Genomic DNA, 24,694 nt, shown 5'->3' on the forward strand with positions numbered 1-24,694 from the left:
GGAATAAATATAAACAAAAAATATTACATTTTTGTACCAACCAATGCCCAGGGGTAGTCAAACTGCGGCTGTCCAGATGACCACTGACTACAATTCCCATGAGTCCCTGCCAGCGTTTGCTGGCAGGGGCTCATGGGAATTGTAGTCCATGGACATTTGGAGGGCCGCAGTTTAACTACCCCTGGTCCAGCCTGTTGCATTAATTAATTAATGCTATACCACGGTGTTTTTTTTTCTTATACTTGTGCTGTGGCTTCTGACCTGCAGCATACTTGGCATGAAGGTTGGCTCCTACATGACCCTTCCTGGACCCTGAACGGGCTCGCCTTGCCCAGGGCCTGCTTTTGAAACATTAGAGGCCTCCATTTGTTTTATCTGGCCTTCTGGTCCACAGAATTGACTAAAGCCCATCCTGTCCAGAGTATATAATATCATTTTATGTGAAGGAGCTAACTGTACGTAACAATTCTTGTTTGTATTTCATACCTAACCACTGATAAAGGCAGTAATATGGAACCCTGTCTGGTCAGCGAAGGCATTGGCATGCATGTATGCACTGATTTTACTGAGTCAGTAGCACCTTTAAGACCAACAAAGATTTATTCAAGGCGTGAACTTTTGAGTGCAGGCACTCTTCCTCAGACTAGGAAGAGTGCTTGCACTTGAAAGCTCATACCATGAATAAATCTTTGTAGGTCTTAAAGGAGCCACTAGATTCTGATTTTGTTTTGTTCTGCTGCTACTCACTTGAATCTGATTTTACTGAGGTTATGCTATAAGCTTGGGGCTTTTAACTTTAATAAACATTAGCACTAAGTTTAAAAATTGTGTTCTACCCTACACAGGCTTAGATTCATTTCCCTTATTTTGACCTTTTTAGCTGCTTACACACAACAGGGATAGTCCTCCCTCCATCTTAAGGGAGAACCTTATCCTGCTTCCTGCCCTCCTCTCTGAATGCTTCCCGGATGTTTCCTCTGCTACACAGCAAGTGGCAACACAAAAGCCAACAGCCCAATTGGCAGGGTTATAACAAACGTATAGGCCGGAGCTCTCAGCATCCCATTGGCTGGTTGGACCAGAAAGAGAGTCCCGGGGATAGGGCTGTGTGCAACCAGAAGACAGCTACCTGTTGTGCTCAGACTACTGGAAGCCTGGGGCAGACTTGTGCCGGTGCCTGGGCTGGTCACCTGGAGAGATGCAAGAAAGAAACAGACTGTCAAAGACACAAAGGAAGAGACTTCCAAACGGCAGGGCTGCCGAGAGCCACCAGACCCCAGACCCCTGCAAACAGAGATTCCATGACCCCGATCCAAAACGAATATCCTAACAAAACAAACCTGGGTTGAGACCAAGGTTAATACCTATCTAGCTACCTATTAATGGCTCCACCCACGCATAGATGCTCTGCGGAAGTTTTGCTGTGGCTTTAACCTGCCGGTATTTATTTAAATTATATTTTTAAGGCTTAATTTTATCTGTTTTAACTTTGCATTTTACACAATCCTATACACTTCCCTGAACCAGCTTGCCAGGAGGGCAATCTAAAAATCGAATAGATAAATGAATAAATACATAAATAAATGAAATTACTTGGCTGGCTGTTAGTATGCATCTCTATAATAATAAAATGATCCACAAGTCCACCTGCCTGTGCATTGTGGCAGGCATCACGCATCAGAAAGTAAAAGTAGGAAAATCAACATTGAGCAGCCACTTTCAGGGGAATTCCAGGGCCCCAAATGAAAGGAAGTGGAATAACTTGGCCAAGGTTATCTATTTGCAATGGAAACAAAGATTGTATAGAGGTCAAAAGTGTTGGGAAATCCAGTTTCAAAACCCCAATCATGCTGGGGCACTTGCTGGGCGGGTCTTCGGCCCATCAATTCTGCTCAACCTAACCTACCTCACAGGGTTGTTGTAAGGATAAAGGGAAACGATGAAAGTTGCTTTGGGTCCCCCTTGGAGATAAAGGCAGGATAGAAGATAAATAAACCCCTGAGGCAGAGTGACATTTATTATTATGCATGTTAAGGGTGGAGCGGAAGCATCCTTTTCCTTCTTTAATATGGGAATATATTAATCCCCCTTTTGTGTCTGAGGTCTGCTTCCTTACCACTATTGAGCACATTCTAAATTGCCAGCCAGGATGAGTGAGGGGCCATTCCTAATGAAAAATAAAAGGGGGAGGGAGAAAAATGAAAACTTGAGACAGATTCATAGATTTATTTAAGTACTTGCAGGAGCTGAGTGGAACTACAGGCAAAAAGTAAACCACAGCACAGACCTGGTTAGGAGGCCACGCCCACCTGGCTGGTTCCTTCCGCCTCCCGGGAAACTTTGCAAAAAGGCCTGCGCCCCTTGTGGCTGCAGCCAGAACTGTCCAAGGAGATATTTCCCCCCTGAAATGCCTTCCGTGTGAATACAGCATGTCACCAGCTTCAGGAGCCCTCCAGCTGACTTGGGCTTCCCCCTGAATTTTGTCCCCCCAGTCCCCCTCTGTTGGCGGTCTCGCCAAAAGGTAGTCTTCTCCTGTTACTCGGTGGTATAGGACAATGGAGGATCAAACTAGGCATTACATCTTGAACAAATCAGGACACAGGTGCCTGTCCTGACTCACTGTCACAAAGAAGAACAAGGTATTTTATCTGAAGAACGCTCCATTCACCTCTGGAGTGCTGCAAGGGGGAAAGAGAGATGCTGGCTTCTCTCCTGAAACATTTTCAACAGGGGAAACAGCCAGAGAAAGGGGCAAATCAGGCTCCCCTGGGGCTGCTTCCACTGGCAAAAATGGCATGGGAGGAAAACGAGAAGCCCGTCCTTCCTCCTTGCGATGGGGGAGGGAACAGGCTTCTCTCTTGCACCATTTTTCACCTTTACTAAGAAAGGCACATGGAGCCACGGAAAGGGGTGACATCGTCCCCCTCCCCTGGCTGTTTCTGCTAGTGAAAACAACACAGGAGGGAAACAGGAAGCCTCTGCCTACTCTTTATGTATTTGGGAATTTTATATCCCACACCTTCATCCAAAGGTCCCAGGGTGGATCACAACAATACAGAACAACATAATACTTTGAAGTATTTAAAACATAATCCCCCCTCCTTCCCTCACACCATGACAGGAGAGCACCCAGAGGAAACTAGATATATCGGGGGGTTATATTCACTTCTGGATATCGCGGGGGAAAGGCAGGGTCTCTCCAGATCAATCATGCATGTTGCAGAGGGAAAATTTAAAGCGCCCAAAATCAAAATGGAGATCAAATTCAGGTCCATTCCGCATGATTTCAATGTTGCCTAAGGCTTGCAAATTGTAAATGCTACTAATTTGCAGTTCCGCAAGATGTCGCACACAATCTGCCACACTCCTGAAACAGTCCCGCAAAAAGCGATTCGTTGTAGCGCTTAAAGGGAAATCCAGTCCCAATCCACACAAGGGCCAATGTTGCCAATTGGTTCCTGAAAGCGGAAACGCTATTTTTAAAAGTGCAATCTCGGTGTTACACATACCTGCCTTTGTAGTGGAATTCAGTAGCATTTCAATCGTTTCCCACAGGTTTCCGGTCTCGCAAAAATCGCTAGAAAGGAAGCGATTTTTTCTGTGCTTTGTCCCGCCCCTGGTCGTCAATTAAACAAACAGCCAATGGGCGGCTGTTATCATGCTCCCGAAAAGTCCCTTTTTCCCTTTAAGAACAGGGTTTTTTTAAAAAAAAAGAAAAACACACGTTGCAACGAATATGCCTTGATTCCTCCTAACGTAGAGACCCATCTAGCTGGCATGTGAGCTGGTGAGTTATCGTTACCATGCTCCCCCGAGTGAGAAAAAAATCCCCCCCCCCCTGTACGGGTGTGATTTTTGGCCGAAAATAAAGGGAACTTGCAAATGGGGCTGTGTTGTGCTTGGGGACTTAGGGGAACTTTAAAGCAGTTCTGTGGAGGGACTGTAGCTGGAGAAGCCTCACTGGGTGAATGAAGGCTCGCCGGTTCGTTGCTTTCTGCTCGAGAAAAAAAAATGGCGATCGCTTCGCCGGAAGTTCGGAGGAGAGAGCCAGGGGGAGGGACTTGGCTGGAACCGCAACAATGGGAACGCACAGGTCTTTTTCGCTAGTGTTGCAGATTGTTTGCAAGAGTGTAGCACTTTTCGGAGGGTGAATCCACTTTTCTGCATTTCCCTTTAAGCGCTACAACGAATTGCTTTTTGCGGGACTGTTTCAGGAGTGTGGCAGATTGTGTGTGACGTTTTGCAGAACTGCAAATTAGTAGCATTTACAATTTGCAAGCCTTGGGCAACATTGAAGTAGTGCGGAATGGACCCCAGAAAAGAGAGAGCTAGTAAAACCAGCAGCGCCAAACCACCTAGGCTCAGCTTCCTCTGGAGATCACTCATGAGGGCGACCAGAGTCACTGCAACTCCATGGCCTGGCCTGAAGCTGGATTAGAAAGGATCAAGGGCCAATGTTTCCTCCAGAAGACTTAGCTCTTGTACCCATGGCTACTTGCTCAACCACCTTGCCCAGGAACATCAGATGCGATACTGGTGGTAATTGGCTGGGTCAGTTGCATCCAGCACTGCCTTTTTCATAAGTGGCCTGAGTAACCTCTCTTTATGCTTCTCCAGGAAGGTCCCTGTAATCAGGGGCAGGTTAATAATATCCTGGAGAGGGGCCCACACTCTCTCTTGTCGCCAGCTTTCACGAGCTAGAAGGGGCACGGGTCAAGAAGGCAAGTGGTAGTTCCTCCAAAGAACACCAGAGGTCGTGCCACGGAGGCCGACGATGGCAAACCACTTCCAAACGTCCCTTGCCTGGCCACCAGACAATCCTCTGATCGCCTAGCTATAGAAGAAGAGTTGGGTTTTATATCCCGTTTTTCACTGCCCAAAGGAGTCTCCAAGCGGCTTAGTATCATCTTCCCTTTCTCTCCCCACAACAGACAACCTGTTCAGTAAGCGGGGTTGAGATTCCGACAGGACTGCTCTGTGAGAACAGCACTAACAGGACTGTGACTAGCCCAAGGTCACCCAGCTGGCTGCATGTGGGGGAGCAGGGAATCACACCCGGCTCAACAGATTAGAAGCCACCGCTTTTAACCACTACATACACCATACAATAGACAGGCAGAGAGACAAATAAATAAATGGGGGCTCAGTTTGGATTGGGACCATGTTGTTTAGGGGAAGGGACCTGAAGTTTTCTTTCCTGGAACTGTTTCCCTAACCCGGGCTTTCTCAACTTTTTTACCGTTGAAAACTCCCTGAAACATTCCTCAGGCTTTGAGAGACGCCAGAAGGGGCACAACCGTGCAGAACAGGGTTGGGAAGCAGAGCTGTGGACATGACCACCCGGGCCCCCCCCCCTTCCTACCACATCCAGGCCCATTGTTGGCTATTTGGGGATGGGATGGGATGAGGGGGTCAACATGACCAGATATGGTCATATCACTCAATAAATGTTTAGCAAATTCGGGAAACACTTCCAGAGCCATCAAGAAGCCCTGGGATTTCACAAAACCTTGGTTGACAAAGCCTGCCCTACCCTATAGTGGCCCTGGGGAGCACCTTGTACTAAAGGGCTATGTGTAAGCTTCTCCAGTGAGGCAGATAGCAGCTCCCCAGCATTATTTCAGGTCAGGAAAGCAGCAGGGAGGGGGAGCTGAGGTGTCCCACCTGCCACAGTTCCAACACAAATCCGGCCTCCCCTCCCAGCCAGGGAGCAGAGCCAAGGACAGGATATCATGTACTTAGGCCCTTGAGGGCATGTGCCCTCAGAGGGGGTTACGTGATAGGATAGTATTGGGGAGTGTACGAAGGTTACAGTGGGGAGCAAAGTAATTATATGCATGGGATACATGGGAGTTTTCATGGTTGCAGGGGAGAAAGAAGGTAAACTGGAAGGTACCATGTGTCACGGGAGGGGAACGTAAGAGAGACACATTGTCAAGAGGTTGTGCCGAGGACAAAGGAAACGAGGAGAACAGGAACGTACCATGTGGGGACTGTAGCCGGGGGGCTTGCCCTGGGCAGGTAACATGGGAGCCGTGCTGCAAGGGTTGATCCGCTTCTCCTTCTGGCGGCGGTTGCAGAACCAGACGCGAATCACCTCCTTCTCCATGTTCAGTTGTTCGGCAATAAGTAGGATCTCCTCTGAGGTAGGCTTCTGGTTCTGGGAGGGGGCAGGGCAGGAGGTTAGCGGGACGGTGTGGTGACCGATAAAGACTGGGGGTGGATGGGAAGTGGCCATGCGGAGCTTCAGAAGGGCCAGGGATGGGTACCAGTGTGGGGAGGGCGCAATAGAGCATCACCTCATCTTACATTCTGCCATCTGCCAAGAACCAATGATGGAGTATTTGAAGGGGACCATTTGAATAAGGTGAAGAATGCGAAGCAAACTTTAAAACAATGATAGGGAGCCAGAGTCAAACTAGGAGGCGTTCACAAACGGATGTCCCATGTGTTTTCTCATCAGTCAAAGGTGGGGCTCCCAATTCAGATTGCAGTTTCAGCATGGAGGAGGGTTGCCAACTCCGGGTTGCAACATTGTTTGAAATCGGGAGGTCTGAGGAGGAGGGCAGAGTTTAGGGAGAGAAGGGATACTAACTATGGCTCTCCGGATGTTCGTGGACTACAATTCCCATGAGCCCCTGCAGGGAGAGCCACAGTTTGGCCACCCCTGCTGTAGAGGTAGCTCTCCAAAGCCACCTTTTGTTCCAGGGGAACTGATATTGGTAGTCCAGAGATCAGCTGTCGTTCTGGAAGAGATTTAGCCCCCCACCTAGAGGCAGGAGGAGAGATCCTTCCATGCCAGTTTCCCAGTTTCAAGCTCTGTAATGCTTTCTTCTTTGGGGCAAAATAGCAGCTGTTGGAGGCTGATGGGGGGGGGGGTGTTACTGAAATCCCCTCTCTGTTCTGAATTGGGAACATCCCCCTCCAACATTGCAGGGATGTTGGAGGCTGAGATCAGCCAAAGATTTTCCAAGAGCATGTTGGAAAAGAGGGTTTCACCCACAGTTATTTCTATTTCTTTCCCACCAATGTTCTTATCTTCTGGGCAGCTTATGAGGAGAAGAGGACGGGGTGAAGGGGAGGGGAGCTTTCGTCTCTCGGCTGGTCCATGAGATCGTGGGTGGGGAGGGCCTCACCGCGAGAAAGCTTTTTTCCAATGCAAAGCGGACATTGGTCTCAATGCTGGTCCGTTTCTTGCGGCGCCGACCCGGCAGACCGTCGAAGCCCAGGTTGGGGCTGCTTAGCTGGTTGGGGCTGGGAAGCGTGGAGTCCACAGACATTGTCTCTGCGGGAGAGGCGGGAAGAACGAGAAAGAGCCATTTGTTTACCACCCACACCACGTCCGGGTACTTTGGCCCACCTTCCCCCAGTGCCCCTCCCCAGATATTTCACCACAACATTTCCCCTGCCCCTTTCGCTCCCACAACCAGGCCTGGTTTCTTCTTTCTGGTTCTCACTCCCTTTCTCCACTCCCGCTTTTGCGTTGCTTAAGAGGGTCCCCGCCTGATCTGCTTTTAACCAGCCTGTGCCTTTCTCGTTGTGCCTGTAGACCCACCAAGGACCGAGCTTGAGGTCCAAGGCAGGATTGTAGCTTACAATGTCATTGACCAACGCGTGGCCAGATCCCGTTGGCCAGATCCGGTCCATTTAAACGGAAACTGACCAAGAGCATGCACGGGAAAATCTATTGTTTGCCTGTGTATACAAGTTGGTGCTTTTCAGGGGGTTGTTGGTTCAGTTCAATACTTCTTGTACCAGGCTGGGATCCTAATAAAGAGCTCATATCACTTCCAGCATCTCTGTCCCCCTCTGAACCCAAGGATTTAACGCCAATGTTTAAGCAGCAGGTGTGTTACCCGCCTAGTGGGGAAAGCCTCTGTTCTTACGAAGCGAATGTCACTTGAGCCTCGAGGCAGCACTCCATACCCCAACCCTCAAACCCTCTGGCCAGCCCAGCCTCTTTCCGTGAGCTTCCCCATGGCCGGCTTGTTACCCCATCCCAAGCCACCTGCAGATTCCTCCCACCACAGAGCCCATCTTTCTTCTCCTGCCTTGCATGTTGCCCGCCACAATAACACCTGCATGGCCTACTTGCTTTCCTCTTTCCCCTCTTTATTGCCTCAACCTGCCCTCTGCTTCCTCAGTAGGGGAAACACGCTTAGGCCTCTCTTTGTGTGCAGAGCCGTCAGTTCTCGTCTGCCCCACTTTGTCCCCTCTACTCAGCCCCCAAAGCCCCTCCCCTGTCACACTAGGCCTCGGCTTCTCTCCTGCCACCCCCCACTCCTCACCCACCAGCATCATTGAGCCATTTCTCCAGCAGAGGTTTGAGCTTGCACATGTTCTTAAAGCTGAGGTTGAGCGCTTCGAAGCGGGAGATGGTTGTCTGGCTGAAGTCGTTCCCATAAAGCTTTCCCATGGCCAGCCCCACATCGCCCTGCAGAGGGAGGGAGGTGAAGGACAGGAAACGTCAACAGTCTGACTATCGGGGGCTGGATATGAAACAATTCCAGGCCCGGGGTTTTAGGCTGAGACAGAAATACGGCATGTGGAAAAGGTAGAGCAGCCTTCCTCGAATTATTTACTGTTTAGAAACCCCTGAAACATTCTTCAGGCTTTGAGAAAGCCCAGAGGTGGTGCAATGTTGCAGAATATGGTTGGGAAGCATCACAGTAGACATGACCACCCAGGACCCTTCGTCATCCCATCCCTTCCAATCCCATCATTGGCCATTTTGGGGGCGGGTTGGGGGGGGTAGGTCAACATGACCATATATGGTCATATCACCCAATAAATGTTTAACAAATTTTAAACATATATTAAAAATTAAATAACTCCAACCCATTTGGAAAACGGCTGCCAAGAAACTCCAGAGTTTCATGAAGTAGAAATTCCCATCACATTAGGAAATTGGGAACTCGAGTCAGGATGCACCAAAGGAAATGCTTCATCACTCAAGGAGTGATTAACCTGCAGAACTCACTGCCACAGGCCAAGTGGCAGGCACTAGTTCAATCAGCTCCCAAAGATTTGTGAAGGAGAGGTCCATCAGTGGCTGTTACCCATCATTCAGTGCAACTTCCTCGTTCAGGGGCAGTGGCCTTCTAAATACCACAGCTGGAGGGAGGTGGGAAGAACGGGGGAAGCTTTAGCCTCCTTGCTCTGCTTATAGTCATCCGCTCTGTGGGACAGGTTATGGGATTACACGGACCACCAGTTTGATCCAGCATGGCTGCTCTTGTGTTCTTATTCAACATCGCAAGAATCTCAGCTTTCCCTTAAAACAAATATTTCTAGTGTTCTGGGGGCCAAATGTAGTCTTGAAAGTTGTAGAGCAGGGGTGTCCAAACTGTGGCTCTCCAGATGTCCATGGACTACAATTCCCATGAGCCCCAGCCAGCGCTGACAGGGGGCTCTTGGAAATTGTAGTCCATGGACATCTGGAGAGCCACAGTTTGGACATCCCTGCTGTAAAGCAATGCCAAGAAAACATCCAGGTACCCAAATAGGGACAGAGCAGGATTTCTGTGGCTCAGATGGCAGTCTATCTGCACCTGCTTAAATAGCTTTATTTTATTTTTTAATTAGTATATGCTTTTCTTTAATTTCCCTTCCTCTACAGAGCTCATGCAGCTCATGCAGCGCAGAAAGTAGACCCATGTGTGAATGAAACCTGGGTCATGGAGGGTAAAACAGTTGCCTTAAAAGAGCTGCCCCCTGCCGGGTTCTCCGTTCTTCATCAGTCATGAACCACAGGGCGGGGGCGGGGGGGGGGGAAGGGTGGCAATTCTAACCGGGAGGATTACTCCTTCAGGGCCCATCCTGAACTGTCGATCCCAGGCATGGTATGTGTTGGCCTCGATGGGATGCAGCTGAGAGCTTGGCCATCTGGGTGGTGTACCACTCACTCAATGCACTACCAGATACCCTGTCAGTCCTGCTGGAGGTGGTGGTGGCCTGGACACTACAGTTCCCCAGACTTCTGATCCTGCGGGACATTAGTGTCCATGCTGAGCTGCCATCCTTTGGAAATGGGCTGGACTTGGTGTCAGCTGTGGTGACACCAGAGCTCCCATCAGGCAGGCCACACCCTAGACCTCATCTTCATTGCAGGACTGGAAGTGGAGCTGATAACAGCTAACCCCATTCCATGGTCAGACCAGTATGCCCCGAAGGCCTGGGAAAGAATGCCCCCCCTCCCTATTTGGGTGCTGAGCAAACTTTGGCTTGCCCCAAGAGACTTATGGATCCAAACACATTCCTGAATGGGACCCAATGCCTCCCGGTGCTTCTCTAAATGATCTAGTCAGCACCTGGCATGACAGGATGCTGACTGCCATAAAGGAGATCACCCCCCCCCCCAATGCCCTCTCTGTTTCCATCAAAAGCAAGCCCCTAGGTATACTGAGGAGCTCCGCGAACTGAAGCAGAAACTGAGACGGCTAGAGCAAGTTTGGGGGAAAACATGTGAAGGAGTATCAAGAACATCCTACAGGGCATTTATGGAAATCTATATGATGGCGGTGAAGTCAGTTTATTCAACTTTCATCGCATCCAGAAACTCAAGGCCAGCACACTACTAATATTAATATCACAATCACTGCTGAAGTGTAATTAAGGTAAAGGTATCCCCTGTGCAAGCACTGGGTCATGTATGACCCTTGGGGTGACACTCTCTAGCGTTTTCATGGCAGACTCAATACGGGGTGGTTTGCCAGGGCCTTCCCCAGTCATTACCGTTTACCCCCCAGCAAGCTGGGTACTCATTTTACTGACCTCGGAAGGATGGAAGGCTGAGTCAACCTTGAGCCAGCTGCTGGGACTGAACTCCCAGCCTCATGGGCAAAGCTTTCAAACTGCTGCCTTACCACTCTGCGCCACAAGAAGCTCTTGAAGTGTAATTACACATTGTGATATTAATATTAGTAGATATCTACAGATTTGGATATTATATGACCACTAGTAATCAAGCCCGCTGTACTCACAATACAGCGGGCGCTAGATAATGATCTCACGGCCGGCGAGTTGGCAGGCCGCTGGCACGCGGGACATGGCGGCCTGACACGTCGGAGGCGCTTTGTGCCTCCCGACGCGTCAGGCTGCCGGCAAGGGAACAACTGCGAGCCGCAATTGCTCCCTTGGCGGCGGGGCAGCAATCGCGCCTGGCGATTGGCCCCGCCGATAGTCTGTCCGGAGGAAGGGGCCAATTGGCACCCTTCCTCATCCCGGACAGAGCCCGCCCTAACTCCTCCCCCTAAGCCCTTACGGCTTTATTTAGTCCGCGGCGCCGCGGGGTTTAAAATTTGTGGATTGAACTACACAAAGCAAAATATTACCAGAGACTAAGTTATTTTTTATAATTTCATCATCCTAAAGAATACATTAAGAGGAGAATGATTTATTAACAATATATTGAGAATATCACTGATGAAGATATCGAAAACAGACTATACCTAGGAATCCATTTTTAGATTGTTTTGAACATTGTTTTCATTGGAAGAAATCATTTTGCCATCGCCAGCTTGAGACTTTTTTCTTCTGCTGGCTAGGGTGGGATGGCATGTGGAGTGTTTCGCCCTCAAAGGGCAGGGCAAGGGGGTTGGATGTTAAGAAGGGACAATGATCCCTAGGAGCTTCAGTCTTAGTGAAGGCTTAGAGATGCTTGCTTCATTGTATCTTCAATAAAGAGATAATTCTTCAATAAAGCCTGCTTATTGGGGGCAATTGATGGGACTCTTACAAAGGCCTTCTCTTTAGTTCAAGAGAACACAGAGGGCCAAGAGCTACTATGTGGGAATGGCGGGATATAAATTGAATCATAGAAAAAAAAATAAAACTCAGGGGTAGGTACCTGTGTGAAGCCCAGCTTGATACGCCGCTGCTTGAAGGTGCGGGCAAACTGCTCCAGCTCCTCCAGATCGCTGGGCTCCTCAGGGTGCGATGGGGTCTCCAGGCATTTGGGTGGCTGCGTGTGAGCGAGGTGGGACTCGGGGAGGCCAGGCCGAGTCACTTGCTGGGAAAGGGGAAGAAGCCACAGAAACAGTGGTCCAAGAGGTACCAGCCACACCAAACACAACTCAACCGTCATGAGTGAACAGAATCGTATCGCTCCAGTCTTGGCCCGTCTTCTCCAGCTCCCAATGTGTTTCTGGGTACAATTTAAGGTGCTGATGTCATCCTTTAAACCAGGGGTAGTCAAACTGCGGCCCTCCAGATGTCCATGGACTACAATTCCCAGAAGCTCCTGCCAGCGAATGCTGGCAGGGGCTTCTGGGAATTGTAGTCCATGGACATCTGGAGGGCCGCAGATTGACTACCCCTGCTTTAAACCCAAACTTTCTTATTACCTAGACTTGGCTGATCTGGCCATGCTGATCTATGCTTCAGTAACTTTGCAGCTAGATTACTGCAATGAGCTCTACATGGGGCTAGACTTGAAGACAGCCTGGAAACGAGAATTAGTCCAGCAGCAGCAGAAGAGTTGGTTCTTATATGCCGCTTTTCCCTACCTGAAGGAGGCTCAAAGCTGCTTACAGTCGCCTTCCCATTCCTCTCCCCACAACAGACAGCCTGTGGGGTAGGTGAGGCTGAGAGAGCGCTGATATCACTGCTCGGTCAGAACAGTTGGTGAGGCCAAGGTCACCCAGCTGGCTGCATGTGGGGGAGCGCAGAATCGAACCCGGCATGCCAGATTAGAAGTCCGCACTCCTAACCACTACACCAAACTGGGTCTCCAGAATGCAGCAGCCCAACTGCTGTCAGGGGCTAACCACCAGGAATGTACGTTGCCCATTTTAAAACAGCTACATTGGGTGTCAGTTTGTTACTAAGTTCAATTTACGATTCTGGTTAGGACCTGTCACAACCTGGGACCCATGTATTTGAAGATTCGTCTCCTTCCATATATCCCTGTGGGCCAGCTAGTTTTCAAGCGCCATGTCTTGGCTATCCCTCCACTTAGGATGGCCTGTCCAGCCTCAATCAGGACCCTGGCCTTTTCCATTGTGGCTTTGGCTCTGCAGAATGGGCTCCCTGGAGAGGCCAGAAGGGCTTCCTCCTTGGAGATCTTCAGGAGGCACTGCAAAGCCTGCCCGTTTGCCGGGTCTTGGGGACCACTCTCCAGACCACAGATATCAGTGGCCTGGAGTAAACAACAGGGTTTGGAGGATGGACTCTATAGTGGTATGTCCTGTCAAAGTCCCTTCCCCGGGCTCCAGCCCGACTTCTCCAGGCACTTTCCAGCTGGCAGCTGGGGACCCTCCACAGCCCCGCTCCTTTCTCACACTCACCTGTGCTGAGAGCCCTGCTCGAGACTGGTTCGGCAGGAGACTCCCTGGGTTTTGCTGAGGTAGCTGAAAGAGATTTGGTGTCGGGAGCAGCCCTGCCGAGAGAAAGCAGAGGAACAGATCATGTTAAAGGTGGCAGGAGCTCCTGGGAATTACAGTCCATGGACATCTGGAGGGCCGCAGTTTGACTACCCCTGCCCTAAACAGTCTGGGAACATCATATCTCTGGCATCACTTTTTCCTCTATGTCCCCCCGGAACTGCTACCGTCACGTGATCAGAATCTTCTGAGGATTTGTGGCCCTAAAGAGATAAAATTGACCTCAAGCAGGGCCAGAGCCTTTTCAGCACTGGCCCCAGCCTGGTGGAACGCTCTGCCTAACGAGATCAGAACTCTGCAGGACCTTGAAGTGTTCCGCAGGACTTGCAAGACAGGGCTGTTCCGCCAGGCCTATGGTTGAGGCCAGAAACCAGTCTTAACATCGTCTGGCTTCCCTGCCCAAACCCACCCTTTCACATCCACATTGCCCTTCCTCATCCCCTAGAAATTGGAGATGTCTCCGATGGAACAGGCACTATCTATTTTTAAATTCTGTATTATTTGTGCTATTCGTATGTGTGCATTTTAAACTCTGTGAGCTGCCCTGAGCTGTAGGGAAGGGCGGAATATAAATGAAATAAGGAAGAAGAAAAAGGAGGAGAAGGAAGAGGGAAGCAAAAGACTCAGTGCCAGACTTAGAAGAGACTTAGCTCCAATTTTGCCCTACAAAGTCTCACTCTGCAGCCCGATCAGTTTGTCAGGCCCTCTGAGAGTAATCTGCATTTTGCAGGCAACTGGTTTATGTGCGCATGTGTCATATTTCAGCCTCGCATGAGTACACACACACTCTCTTCCTCCTTACCCTGCTGTCCCTGCTGGGCCTGTGGTAGCAGGAACTGGGCAGGCGGCTGCAAGTGATGCCCTGGAACAAGGACCAGCTGCTGGAGCTGAAGCAGTTGCTGAATGTCCTGGGAAAGGAAGGAAAGGAGAAGGTGGGCCGGGTGGAGCCACACTGGATGGCTCAGAGTCATTTCACAGCAGCCAGACAGCCATGGATTTCCCCACCCCACCCACCCCGGCACACACACAAACACACTGTCATTGAGCAAGGGTGCCAAGAAGCATTCTTTTGCCCCTCTTGCATATTTACAGTACCCGTGATTGGGTGAAGACACCTGCATACGAGGTGTTGAAATATGCAAGATCTGAAGTGGGCATAATTTTAAAAAACGTGTGAAGTGTCTTGCAGGGGGCATCAGAAGAGATGTGTATTTTGCATAGTTAGACTAGGAACTTCTTGGTATTTTTCAAATAGTCTCCTCCTATGTCCTGATTTATTCCTCCCTGCTTGCCTCTAGAACAGATGGAATGAATGCAGTTAGAAAGGCCTCTCTTAGCAGCAAGGGCTCATGGTAATTGTAGTCTATGGGCATCGCTGCTGACGTGACGTCACTTCCGCCATGCACTGGAAACAGCAGCATCATGGAACCCTTGGGTATTTGGGCAAAAAGTCTATAGTAAAAAAGGCTTTTGACTGTAGGGGTTTTGCCCAATGTTTGAACAGCCCCACATCACCAACTGGTGAGGCACACTGGATGGGACATCGCCAGGGCCTTTTCAGTCCCGGCCACTACTTGGTGGAATTAGCTCCCGCAAGAGCTACGGGCCCTGATGGAGATCTTCCGCCAGGTTGAGGCTGGGCTGAGAATCCCGGGGCTTGACATTGGGGCTCCCCCCCCCCTTGGGCTCCCGAACCTGGTATTAGACTGGACCAGGAATGCTGGTGATGTACCCCCATTATACCACCCCCAATCTTGAAGGGGACCTAGACTGGATGGAGGACTGGTAACGTTGAGGAATTAATTATTGTTGTCACTGCCATGGAGTTTTGGGTTTTGAAGATATGAGGGATTGTGTGTATTTTACGATGGTTTAGGATTATACTGTGTTTTTATGGAATATTTTATTGTGAACTGCCGTGAGCCAGCTTGCTGGGAGCAGCAGTATATAAATTTAATTATAAACAAATAAATAAATGTTGCAGCAGCACCCATCTAGCCTCACCCCAACCCACCAGTTGCCCTGGCAACTGTATTTTGATGTGGGACTAGAGGGCTTCTGTGCAGGGGCCGATCGGAAGGGGAAAATGTCCCCTGAAAGGGCCTAACATCCCCCCCCCCCGCAGGAGGGAGAGACCAAATGCCTATACAGTGGGTCTCATGGACAGCCCTTTTGATACTGGGCTGGCATAGCCCCAGAGTGTGGGTGTAGGAGACCAATGGACTGGAGGGCTGCAGTTTGACTACCCCTGTATCTAACTGATCATCCAGTTACTGGAAATGGGTTTTAGTTCCACATGGGAGACCAAGATCTCCTCTTTGTTCCTTCTCTGCATTAAGAAATGCTGCCCGCTACATAACCTTTCACCTACAGTGCAATACAGAACAGCTCGGATGTAGATAAGCTAAAGAATTATGCCCAAAGCAGCCTGCGGACAGCCCTGGCAGATTTAGGCTAAGATTCCAGGTTGCTGCAACTTTATATCCTTGGGAGAACGATGTCTGATAAAGGCTGATGCCAGAAGGGTTGCTTAGGAATAGGCTCTGTTTAATCTAAGCTTGGTGATCCTGCCACAAGAGAGGTATGAGACCAGGGTTCCAGGGCTGGCATGCAGACTTTGGGGGAGGACCAAAGGGGACCGGGGGATGACTCTGAAGTACTGACGTTGCATTGGCTCAGGCCTCTGAGCCAGCCCTATGAGGCAGACAGATAAAATCTGGCCACAGTGTGATGAACATGAGTTCCCTGTGACATTTTTTTCCCCTCGAGCTAAAATAAAAAAAAATTAAGGTTTTTCCATCTGACATATTTTGGGGTAACTCACACTAGGGTCCTTGCCTAGCGTGAGTTACCCCAAAATATGCCAGACGGAAAAACCTTAATTTTTTTAAATTTTATTTTAGCCAACCAAGGAAAAGTCCCTGTGACCATAAAAGCCCCTGTGCCCACAGCTAGTTCTGAGAGATGCTTTACAGAAAGGGACCTACATACCTCCTTCTATATGAACCTATACGCGGGTTGGGACCCACATACCTGAGGGACCGCCTACCACCCTATATCCCCCGCAGGGCTTTACGCTCAGTGGGGGAGAATCTCCTGATCGTTCCTGGCCCCAGAGAAGCGCGCCTGGCCTTGACCAGGGCCAGGGCCTTTTCGGTCCTGGCCCCTACCTGGTGGAACGAGCTCCCGGGTGAGCTACGGGCCCTGCAGGATTTACCAGCTTTCCGCAGGGCCTGCAAGACGGAGCTCTTCCACCGGGTTTTTGGTTGAGGCTGGGGTCAGCGAATGAGAGCCAACATCCCCCCCCCAGACCTAGCACCTCCTCCCCACCCTCCCTGCCGCTCTGATAGCAGGGGTGGGAATAATAAGTTCCGCCATGTTGGGATTGTTTTAAAGTCTTTTAATGGGTATTTTAATGGGGATAGGACTGCTGTGACCCGCCACGAGCCTACGGGGAGTGGCGGGATATAAATCCAATTAATAATAATAATAATAATAATAATAATAATAATAATAATAATAATAATAATAATAATAATAATAATAACCTACCACCTGCTCACCCCAGTCATCTTCAGAGGCCCTGTTTTGATTGCCCCACAACCTCAAGAAAGGGCCTTCTTTGTTGTGACACCGAAATGCTGAGACTCCTTCACAAAGGAGATGTGACTTTCGCCCCTTATCAGTGTCTTTTGCCAGTAGCTGAAGACCTTTTTTTCCGGTTGGCAGGCCCCCAATACCGGCACTGCTCCTAGTACTATCCATTGATGCATCTTTCACTGAATGTTATCATTTTAACTCTTTTTAATTGTTTAAGCAGTTTAATGTTAGCCTGCCATCTCCCTGGGGCCAGGATTTGAGGGACAGCCTTTCAGCAGCTGTGCTCCTTTCTTCGGAGTGGGGATGAGGGGCCACAGAGCCCACCAGACACAGGGGGTGGCAGTGGGGGAGGAGCTGTTGTGTCCCTACCCTTGTGGGGTTCCACAGGGAGTGTTGTTCTGCCCTAAACTGTTTGATATCTTTATGCGCCCTCTGGCCCACTTGGTCCAGAGGTATGGGCTGGGATGTCACCAATACATGGATGACACCCAGCTCTATCTCCTGATGGACAGCTGACCGGACTCTCCCCTGGATACATTGGCCAGTTGTTTGGAAGCCATAGCTGGATGGTTAGAGCAGAGTCCCCCCTCTCAGTTCCGTGGGGCATGGCCAGCTGACATCACTTCCTGGTACCTCAAAGCCTGAAAAATATTTCAGCGGTATCTCCCCGGTCAAAAGGCTGAGATGCTGCCGTTCAGTGGTCCTGCTGCAGATCAACAGGGCTACACATTGAAACGATCTTCCCGTTCAGTGCTACAGTTTCAACTCTGCAGGTGGGCTTCCCGATGCCGGCTCTCTGTTGTGCCCTGTGGCTCTGAACTGGGATGCTATTTGGCTCCCGAATGATAAAAGCGGGCTTGCCGTTATCATTTGAGAGCCCAATAGCATCCTGGCTTGATCCAAATGAGCGACTGCAAGGGCTGTGTGGGCCAACCATGCATAATCGCAGGCCGGTGGGACCCGTTCCTCGTCTGGGGTGTGAGCCCTTACCTGTGCGGTGAGCTGGATTGGTTGTGACAGAGCAAGCTGCGGCGTCTGGGGCTGGTTCTGCGGAGCTGGCAGCTCTGTCCCAGACTGCTGGGAGGAGGCGGCAGCGGCGGCAGCGTTGGACTGCTGCACGGCTGCTGCCAGGAGCTGTGCTTGGGCTTGCTGTAGAAGCAATTGCTGTTGGGCGGGCATCAGCGCCGTGAGCTGGGGGGGGGCGCAGAGAAGGCCAGGAGGGGCCACGGCAAGGGCAGCAGGACGAGCCAGGGTGAGGGGAAGCAACCAAGCCAAAAGGAACGCAGGAAAGAAAGAAAGGGAAGGAAGAAAAGGGGGGAAAGAGAGGCATAAGTCAGGGAGAGACCTAGGATGAAGCGGGTTAGTGGTGTCATTCCCCCTCCCTGCCAGCAGAGGCACTAGAGGAACCCCAAGCAGGTAAGCCAAGCAACAGATCCCTCTGGGCAGCCCACTTGTTTCCTCGCAGAGGCTCCTATGCTTATAACTCACATGCAACAAAGAGATGTTGACCCAATGGAAGAGGCCTTCATGTTAGGACTGCCAGCCTCTTTTAACTGGAGATGCTAGGAAACTGAGCCAAGGGCCTGTCTCTGTCTCTGAGCCACACCTCCTCCCCAACAAACAGACACGTGATGCTGCCGTATACTGAGTCAGAGCTCTGATCTACCGCAGTCGGTACTGTCTACTCCGAGAGGTAGCAGCCACCCAGGGTTGCAGGCAGAGGGTCTTTCTCATCACCTGGGACATGATCCTTTCAGCTGGGGATGCTGAGGGTTCAACCTGGGACCCTTTGCCTGCCAAGCAAGTGGTCCACTGCTGAGCCATAACACCCAATCGCATAGCTGCAAGGGTTGACCAACTCCAAGTTGGGAAATTCCTGGAGATTTGGAGTGGAGCCTGGGGAGGACAGGGTGTGGAGAGGAAATGAAGCCCAGTGGCGATGGGGGGGGGGGGCACAGAGCCCATCCTCCAAAACATCCATTTTCTCCAGGGGAACGGATATTGGTCAGTTGCCATTCCTCGAGATTTCCAGGCCCCACCTGGAGGTTGGCCACCATAAGCTGAGTCTTAGTCTACTCTCTCTCTCTCCCTCTGCTGGACTCTGATTCACCCCTCGAGGTCACCATGGCTTCAGGGCTCTCCATCCCAGAATCGCACTGGCCCCCCACTGTACAGGCTTGCACGCCACAGTTATGAAACTGCTCCTGCCCTGCGGGGGCCTTCACTTACCCCTGCCAGCTGGCTGCCAGCTAACATGAGCTGGGCTTGCGGTAGGTGCGGCTGCTGGGCTGGGGGAGCCGGTGCGGGTGCCGGTGCTGGAGGCATTTCCGTGGGGTCTTCAGCTTTGATCTGGACAGGGGAGAGCGAGAAGCAAGGGGAAAGAGAATCACTCTAATTCCCGGAGTGCAATGGACCCTTTCACCTGCTGGCCACCACTCTCTTTCCCAGGACCCAGGCTGGGTTATTCACAGAGACAAAGGTCATGGCTTTCCTCTCCCGCCTGCAACCTCCCCCCATCCCTGACCTAAAGGAAGCCACCTCGGTCTCAGCCACCTGCTGTGGGAAGGGGGGGAGAGAACACTAAAAGAGGAAGTCATTAGGCTTTCACAGGCCTTGATCATCAGGGCCAGAAGTACTGAACTTCAAGGGGAGCAGTAAGAAATTCACCGTCTAACACCGAGGCAAAGAGAGGACAGTGGCTCAAGGGAGCCAGGATAGACTGGTAGGGGCTGAGATTGACTGCCTCACTCCATGGAGGCTCCACAGAGCTATCATTGCCTAATACCCACTGATAAGGGCCGAGATGGACTTCCTCACTGCATACAGGGCAGGACTTGCACACACTTTGCAGGGGATGGGAAAACCTGGTTAAATTCTGTGCACTTGCCAACCAGATTCTGCAACTGGAGTCCGTTATGCCCTGCAAGTATATTTCCTTATTTTGTAATTTTTTAATTTGTTTAACACAGGAATAGGAAACAAAAACTTAACATCTAGTCATATAAACTACATTTCGGCATAATTCAAGAAAGAGTCCCAGAGCTGAGACTTCTTCGCGTGGCCTTCTAGTCACCCATCTGCTGCTAATATGAGCGGCTCTGGAAGGACGGGGAGTTAGGCAAGGTGCTGAAAACCCGCCCTCCGACCACCAGCCATGGTATCTCTCTGGCGCATCGCCCAGGCGGCTTCCTGTTTTGCTGCCAAGCCCAGGGCGCTGGGAATTTCCCCCAAGGGCTGGCCTTGATTCAAGAGTTCCTATTGTGCTGATAACAGAAGTGTCAAGCAGCCCGCAGGCCTACCCCGCCTACCGGCCCGCCGCCTCTCATGTGTGTCCGTGTAAAGCATGCTGCCGGGGAGGGTGGGGGGGGGGTAGATCTCCAGGGCCAGTCCAATGCCTAAAGCCAAAAGGGCAGTGCCGTTGCAGCGGTGTGGCCAGAGCAGCCGTGCCATGGATAAGGCAAAAGGCAATCAGCGGTCTTCTTCCAGCCAAACTTATCGACTCAGACCAGCAGCCGCTCCCCGGGGTCTCCTGCCGGGCCCATGCAGACTGCCTGAGTTATGAACTGGCAGGGGCTCATGGGAACTGTAGTCCATTGACATCTCGAGAGCTACACTTTGGCTGCCCTTGCTGTAGGGGAACTGATCTCTGGAGATCTAACTCTTGGAGTTCTCCAGCTCTACCTGGAACATGGCAATCCCTATAGTACAGGGGAGTCAAACTGCAGCCCTCCAGATGTCCATGGACTACAATTCCCATGAGCCCCTGCCAGCGAAAGCTGGCATCTGGAAGGCCACAGTTTGACTACCCCTGGACCAGTGAGGTGCTGGGAGGAGTGCCGTCTCCCCCTGGTGGCCGAGGAATGCTACAGGAGGATCATCCCACCAAACAGTTCTAACCCTGCAGGAACAGCAGGAAGGGGAGACCCCCCCCCCCAGGATTGTTACCAGTTGCCTTTCAAGTCTGGAAGCAAAATGGGGCACTCCATGGTGGGCAAGAGCAGAAGCAGCAAGTGGGTTCCGGGGAGGCTGGACCTTACCTTGCTGCCCGTGCTGGTTGGAGACGGGGAGAACGGGGAAGGTTTGCTCTGCTGGGTCTGAAATTGGGAAAAGAGCAGGAGGAGGAGGTTAGCATGGACCAAGCAGGGTTGCCAACTCTGAGTTGGGAAAATCCCTGAAGACTTGGGGTTGGGGCCCAGAGAGGGCAGATTTTAGAAAGAGGAGGGATCTCAGAGGCGTATAATGTCGGAGACAGTTCCCCCCTCCTACGCAGCCATTTCCCCTCCCCCTGAGGAATTGATCTCTCTAGGGATCAGTTGTAACTCCATGAGAGCACCAGCCTGCAGGCTTGTAGCCCTGAGTTCGAGTAAGTATGCACGCTGTTCTCGCCCACAGCTTCTTCCCCCTCCCGTCTTCATTCCTCCTGCCCAACGTTTCTCACCTGGTGGTTTGTGTCAGGTCCATTTCTTTCTGTATCTGGAACCGAAGGAGAAAAGCGTGCCGTGAGTCATCTGCACTGGGTGGCAATCCTTCCAACTCCCCCCTGCAGCCTGGGCCTGTGTGCGCTCAGACATGGAGCTCCTGTCCACAGGGATCCCTGAGGATGCCAGCTCCCTACAGGAGCCAGGGAACCCCCCACTTTGATGTTGCTCCCCACGCTTTCAGAAAACAGGGAGAAAGCACTCACCAGGCACAGGAAGAACATCCCGGATGTGCTGACATCACCCAGAAGTGACATCAGCACACTGGTGTCGTGGGTGGGGGTGGGTGGGTGTGATGCCCTGGGTTTGGGGTACAACTCTGTGGTTTGAAGCTGATTTTCCCCCCATAGAGTTTTCCCAAAAGCCAGATTGTGACTCCCGACATGCTGACCACTTCCGGGTCATGTCAGCACATCGGACACTCTGCTGCGTTTGGGTGAGTGCAGGGAGGAGCTCCGGGAGAGTGCCCCCTCCCCCCCACCAACAGTACAACAGCAGAGAATATTTTTAGAAATGGGGATCCTTTACGGAGGTAGGCTGTTGCCACGCTGATCCTCCACTAAAAATAACTGGCACCTAAGGTCCACTGGATACCCTTTAGGTGGACACTCATAGTGACTAATTAAGAATACTTTGTAAAATCATTGGCATTTAAGAAATATAAGCCCCTGATGAGATTTCTCCTTGAAAATTAGTTAAATATCAGATCTCGTTTTGGCTTTCATTTCTAAGATTTCTAAGAATAAAGAAGATTCTCTTTTTGCATATAGCCATTTTGTCAGCTTTCTTCTTGTTTGTGATTTTAACTGGCTGGCAGGTCATCATTTTTTAAGAGTGTGGTGGTGACTGGCAACCCCAGGGATTCCCCAAGCTCAACAGACTGGCCGCCGATGTACTTCCCTTCCCTTCCCTTCCCTTCCCTTCCCTTCCCTTCCCTTCCCTTCCCTTCCCTTCCCTTCCCTTCCCTTCCCTTCCCTTCCCTTCCCTTCCCTTCCCTTCCCTTCCCTTCCCTTCCCTTCCCTTCCCTTCCCTTCCCTTCCCTTCCCTGCAGCCTTTTGGTGCCTTCCTTTTGTGCTCCCCATGGGTTGCAGGACTTCAGGCCCCTCATTACTGTGTGCAGGTTGCTCATGGGCCCATATGTGGTATCATACAGAGACACGACCGCTGGGATGGGGATTCCTGCAGCCATTACTGGCAGCCGGTCCATAGAATCCTCCCCGAACGGCGGGGCAAAGGATGAACTGACCCGTTAAGTTGACCAAGTTGTGCTGCTTTCTCCTCTCCAGCCCTGGCCATTTCTCCCTGCTTCTCCCTTCTTTCCTCCCTAAAGAACCACTCCCTAAAAGAAACCCTGCCAAAAAAAATTCCTATACCCATATCCATCCTGTAATTCTCTTCCCTAGCCTCCTTGTCCTAAGGTATTCCCAGACTATTTATTTCATTCTTCCAAGGAAGGAGGACAATGAATGAAGCCCCCAACCCCTTTTGCTATGAATCTCTGAGGAAGACGGGGATGGGAAAAAGTGCTTGGACCAATCCGTGGCAGAGGAGAGATTTGAACCTGGATATCGCAAATCTTTCTCTAACGACATCAAGGCTTGACGGGAAAGGGCCAACAAGTCACAGCCAACTGATGGGGACCCTGTAGGGCAGGGGTAGTCAAACTGCGGCCCTCCAGATGTCCATGGACTACAATTTCCATGAGCCCCTGCCAGCAATTGATTACCCCTGTGTTAATTGATAGCTGTGTTTTCACTGTGCCTTCTGTGGTTATTTCAAGCTGAGACCTTGGTTGCCAGGGAGGTTGAAATTCTTGTGTCTGTGCTAAACTATATTATTTTGCCTTGCCGCTTTCTGGGGTGATCTCCGGGAAGCACCTCAAGTCTGGGAACGGACAATCCGAAAGGGAGGGTGGAGGAAAGGAAGGAATTGGCAGTTCTGTCAAAGACCTGAAGCATGCCTGTAGTCCATTTCTATGCCAATTAATACAGACTTCTTTAATGCTACGAGAGTCTGATTATTGGAGGAAGTTCAGCAGGAACTTCATACCAAGCACTAATCCATACCAAGCACTACTTAGCTTCTCATACCTGATGAGATCGGGCTAGCCTGTGCTATCCCATCATGGCCCTAACAGAAGGAGGAGGAGGAGGAGGGGGAGGGGGAGGAGGAAGAGCTGGTTTATATACCCCACTTTTCACTACCCAAAGAGTCTCAAAGCGGCTTACAATCACCTTCCTCTCCCTGTCATGTAAGGAGTTCATAATCTGACAAAGAGAGCTTGCACTTGAAAGCTCACACCCTGAATAAATCTTTGTTGGTCTTAAAGGTGCTACTGGACTCTGATTTTATTCTCCCCACAACAGACACCCTGTGAGGGCGGTAGGGCTGAGAGAGCTCTGGGAACTGTGAAGGTCACCCAGCTGTCTACATGTGGGGGAGGAGTGGGGAATCAAACCCCGTTCTCCAGCTTAGAGGCCGCCACCCTTAGCGATGACACCACGCCAGCTCTCAGTTTACCTCATCGCAATATAACTTAGTCTTCAGGGCCAGGCTGAGTTAAGGCTGTTTTAAGAAGTGGGCAATTTGTTAAATGTCTCTAGAGCAAAACATCTCTGTGCTTAATTTCATTAACGAGGATGCTTCTGGGTAGCTTTGGGAAATCTGCCTCCACGTTTAATTGGAGCAGTGTGTTTAGTAAGTGCCGAAGCATCAGAAGGCACAGACAAGCGCTACGAAACGAGAACGCCTGAAGAGGACGGGAGCGCCGATAATGTCAGCAAAATGCAAAGTGCATCTGAACCGCACACCAAAAAGATTCCCATTGGTCAGCCTCCTAAATCTTGACAAGGGTACAGCCTTCCTCACATCCTTGGGAAGCCTGTTCCGGAGTAAGGTAAAGGTAAAGGTATCCCCTGTGCAAGCACTGGGTCATGTCTGACCCTTGGGGTGACGCCCTCCAGCGTTTTCATGGCAGACTCAATACGGGGTGGTTTGCCAGTGCCTTCCCCAGTCATGACCGTTTACCCCTCAGCAAGCTGGGTACTCATTTTACCAACCTCGGAAGGATGGAAGGCTGAGTCAACCTTGAGCCGGCTGCTGGGATCGAACTCCCAGCCTCATGAGCAAAGCTTTCAGACGGCTGCCTTACCACTCTGCGCCACAAGAGGCTCTTGTTCCAGAGTAGCCACCAAGAAAGCCCAATCCCAGCTTGAAAGAATTCTCACGGACCAG

General features: G+C 50.9%; 1 protein-coding gene across 5 annotated transcripts in view; it reads right to left on the bottom strand.

Moving 5' to 3' along the window:
- POU2F2 (POU class 2 homeobox 2) overlaps positions 1-24,694 on the bottom strand; it is a 128,392-nt gene that overhangs the window by 11,789 nt on the left and 91,909 nt on the right. For 4 of the 5 annotated variants that reach the window (XM_077336730.1, XM_077336729.1, XM_077336731.1 and 1 more), the window contains 11 exons: positions 21,421-21,455; positions 21,020-21,076; positions 19,212-19,331; positions 17,973-18,173; positions 14,185-14,290; positions 13,287-13,378; positions 11,849-12,010; positions 8,293-8,434; positions 7,137-7,285; positions 5,984-6,160; positions 1,130-1,190 (listed from right to left, as the gene is read on the bottom strand). In XM_077336730.1, the coding sequence (XP_077192845.1) occupies positions 1,130-1,190; positions 5,984-6,160; positions 7,137-7,285; positions 8,293-8,434; positions 11,849-12,010; positions 13,287-13,378; positions 14,185-14,290; positions 17,973-18,173; positions 19,212-19,331; positions 21,020-21,076; positions 21,421-21,455 (1,302 nt within the window). The remainder of the gene's footprint in view (positions 1-1,129; positions 1,191-5,983; positions 6,161-7,136; positions 7,286-8,292; positions 8,435-11,848; positions 12,011-13,286; positions 13,379-14,184; positions 14,291-17,972; positions 18,174-19,211; positions 19,332-21,019; positions 21,077-21,420; positions 21,456-24,694) is intronic. The other variant, XM_077336732.1, reaches the window with a different exon arrangement.

The sequence above is a fragment of the Paroedura picta genome, chromosome 5 (genome assembly GCF_049243985.1).
Source record: "Paroedura picta isolate Pp20150507F chromosome 5, Ppicta_v3.0, whole genome shotgun sequence".
Lineage (NCBI taxonomy): Eukaryota > Metazoa > Chordata > Lepidosauria > Squamata > Gekkonidae > Paroedura > Paroedura picta.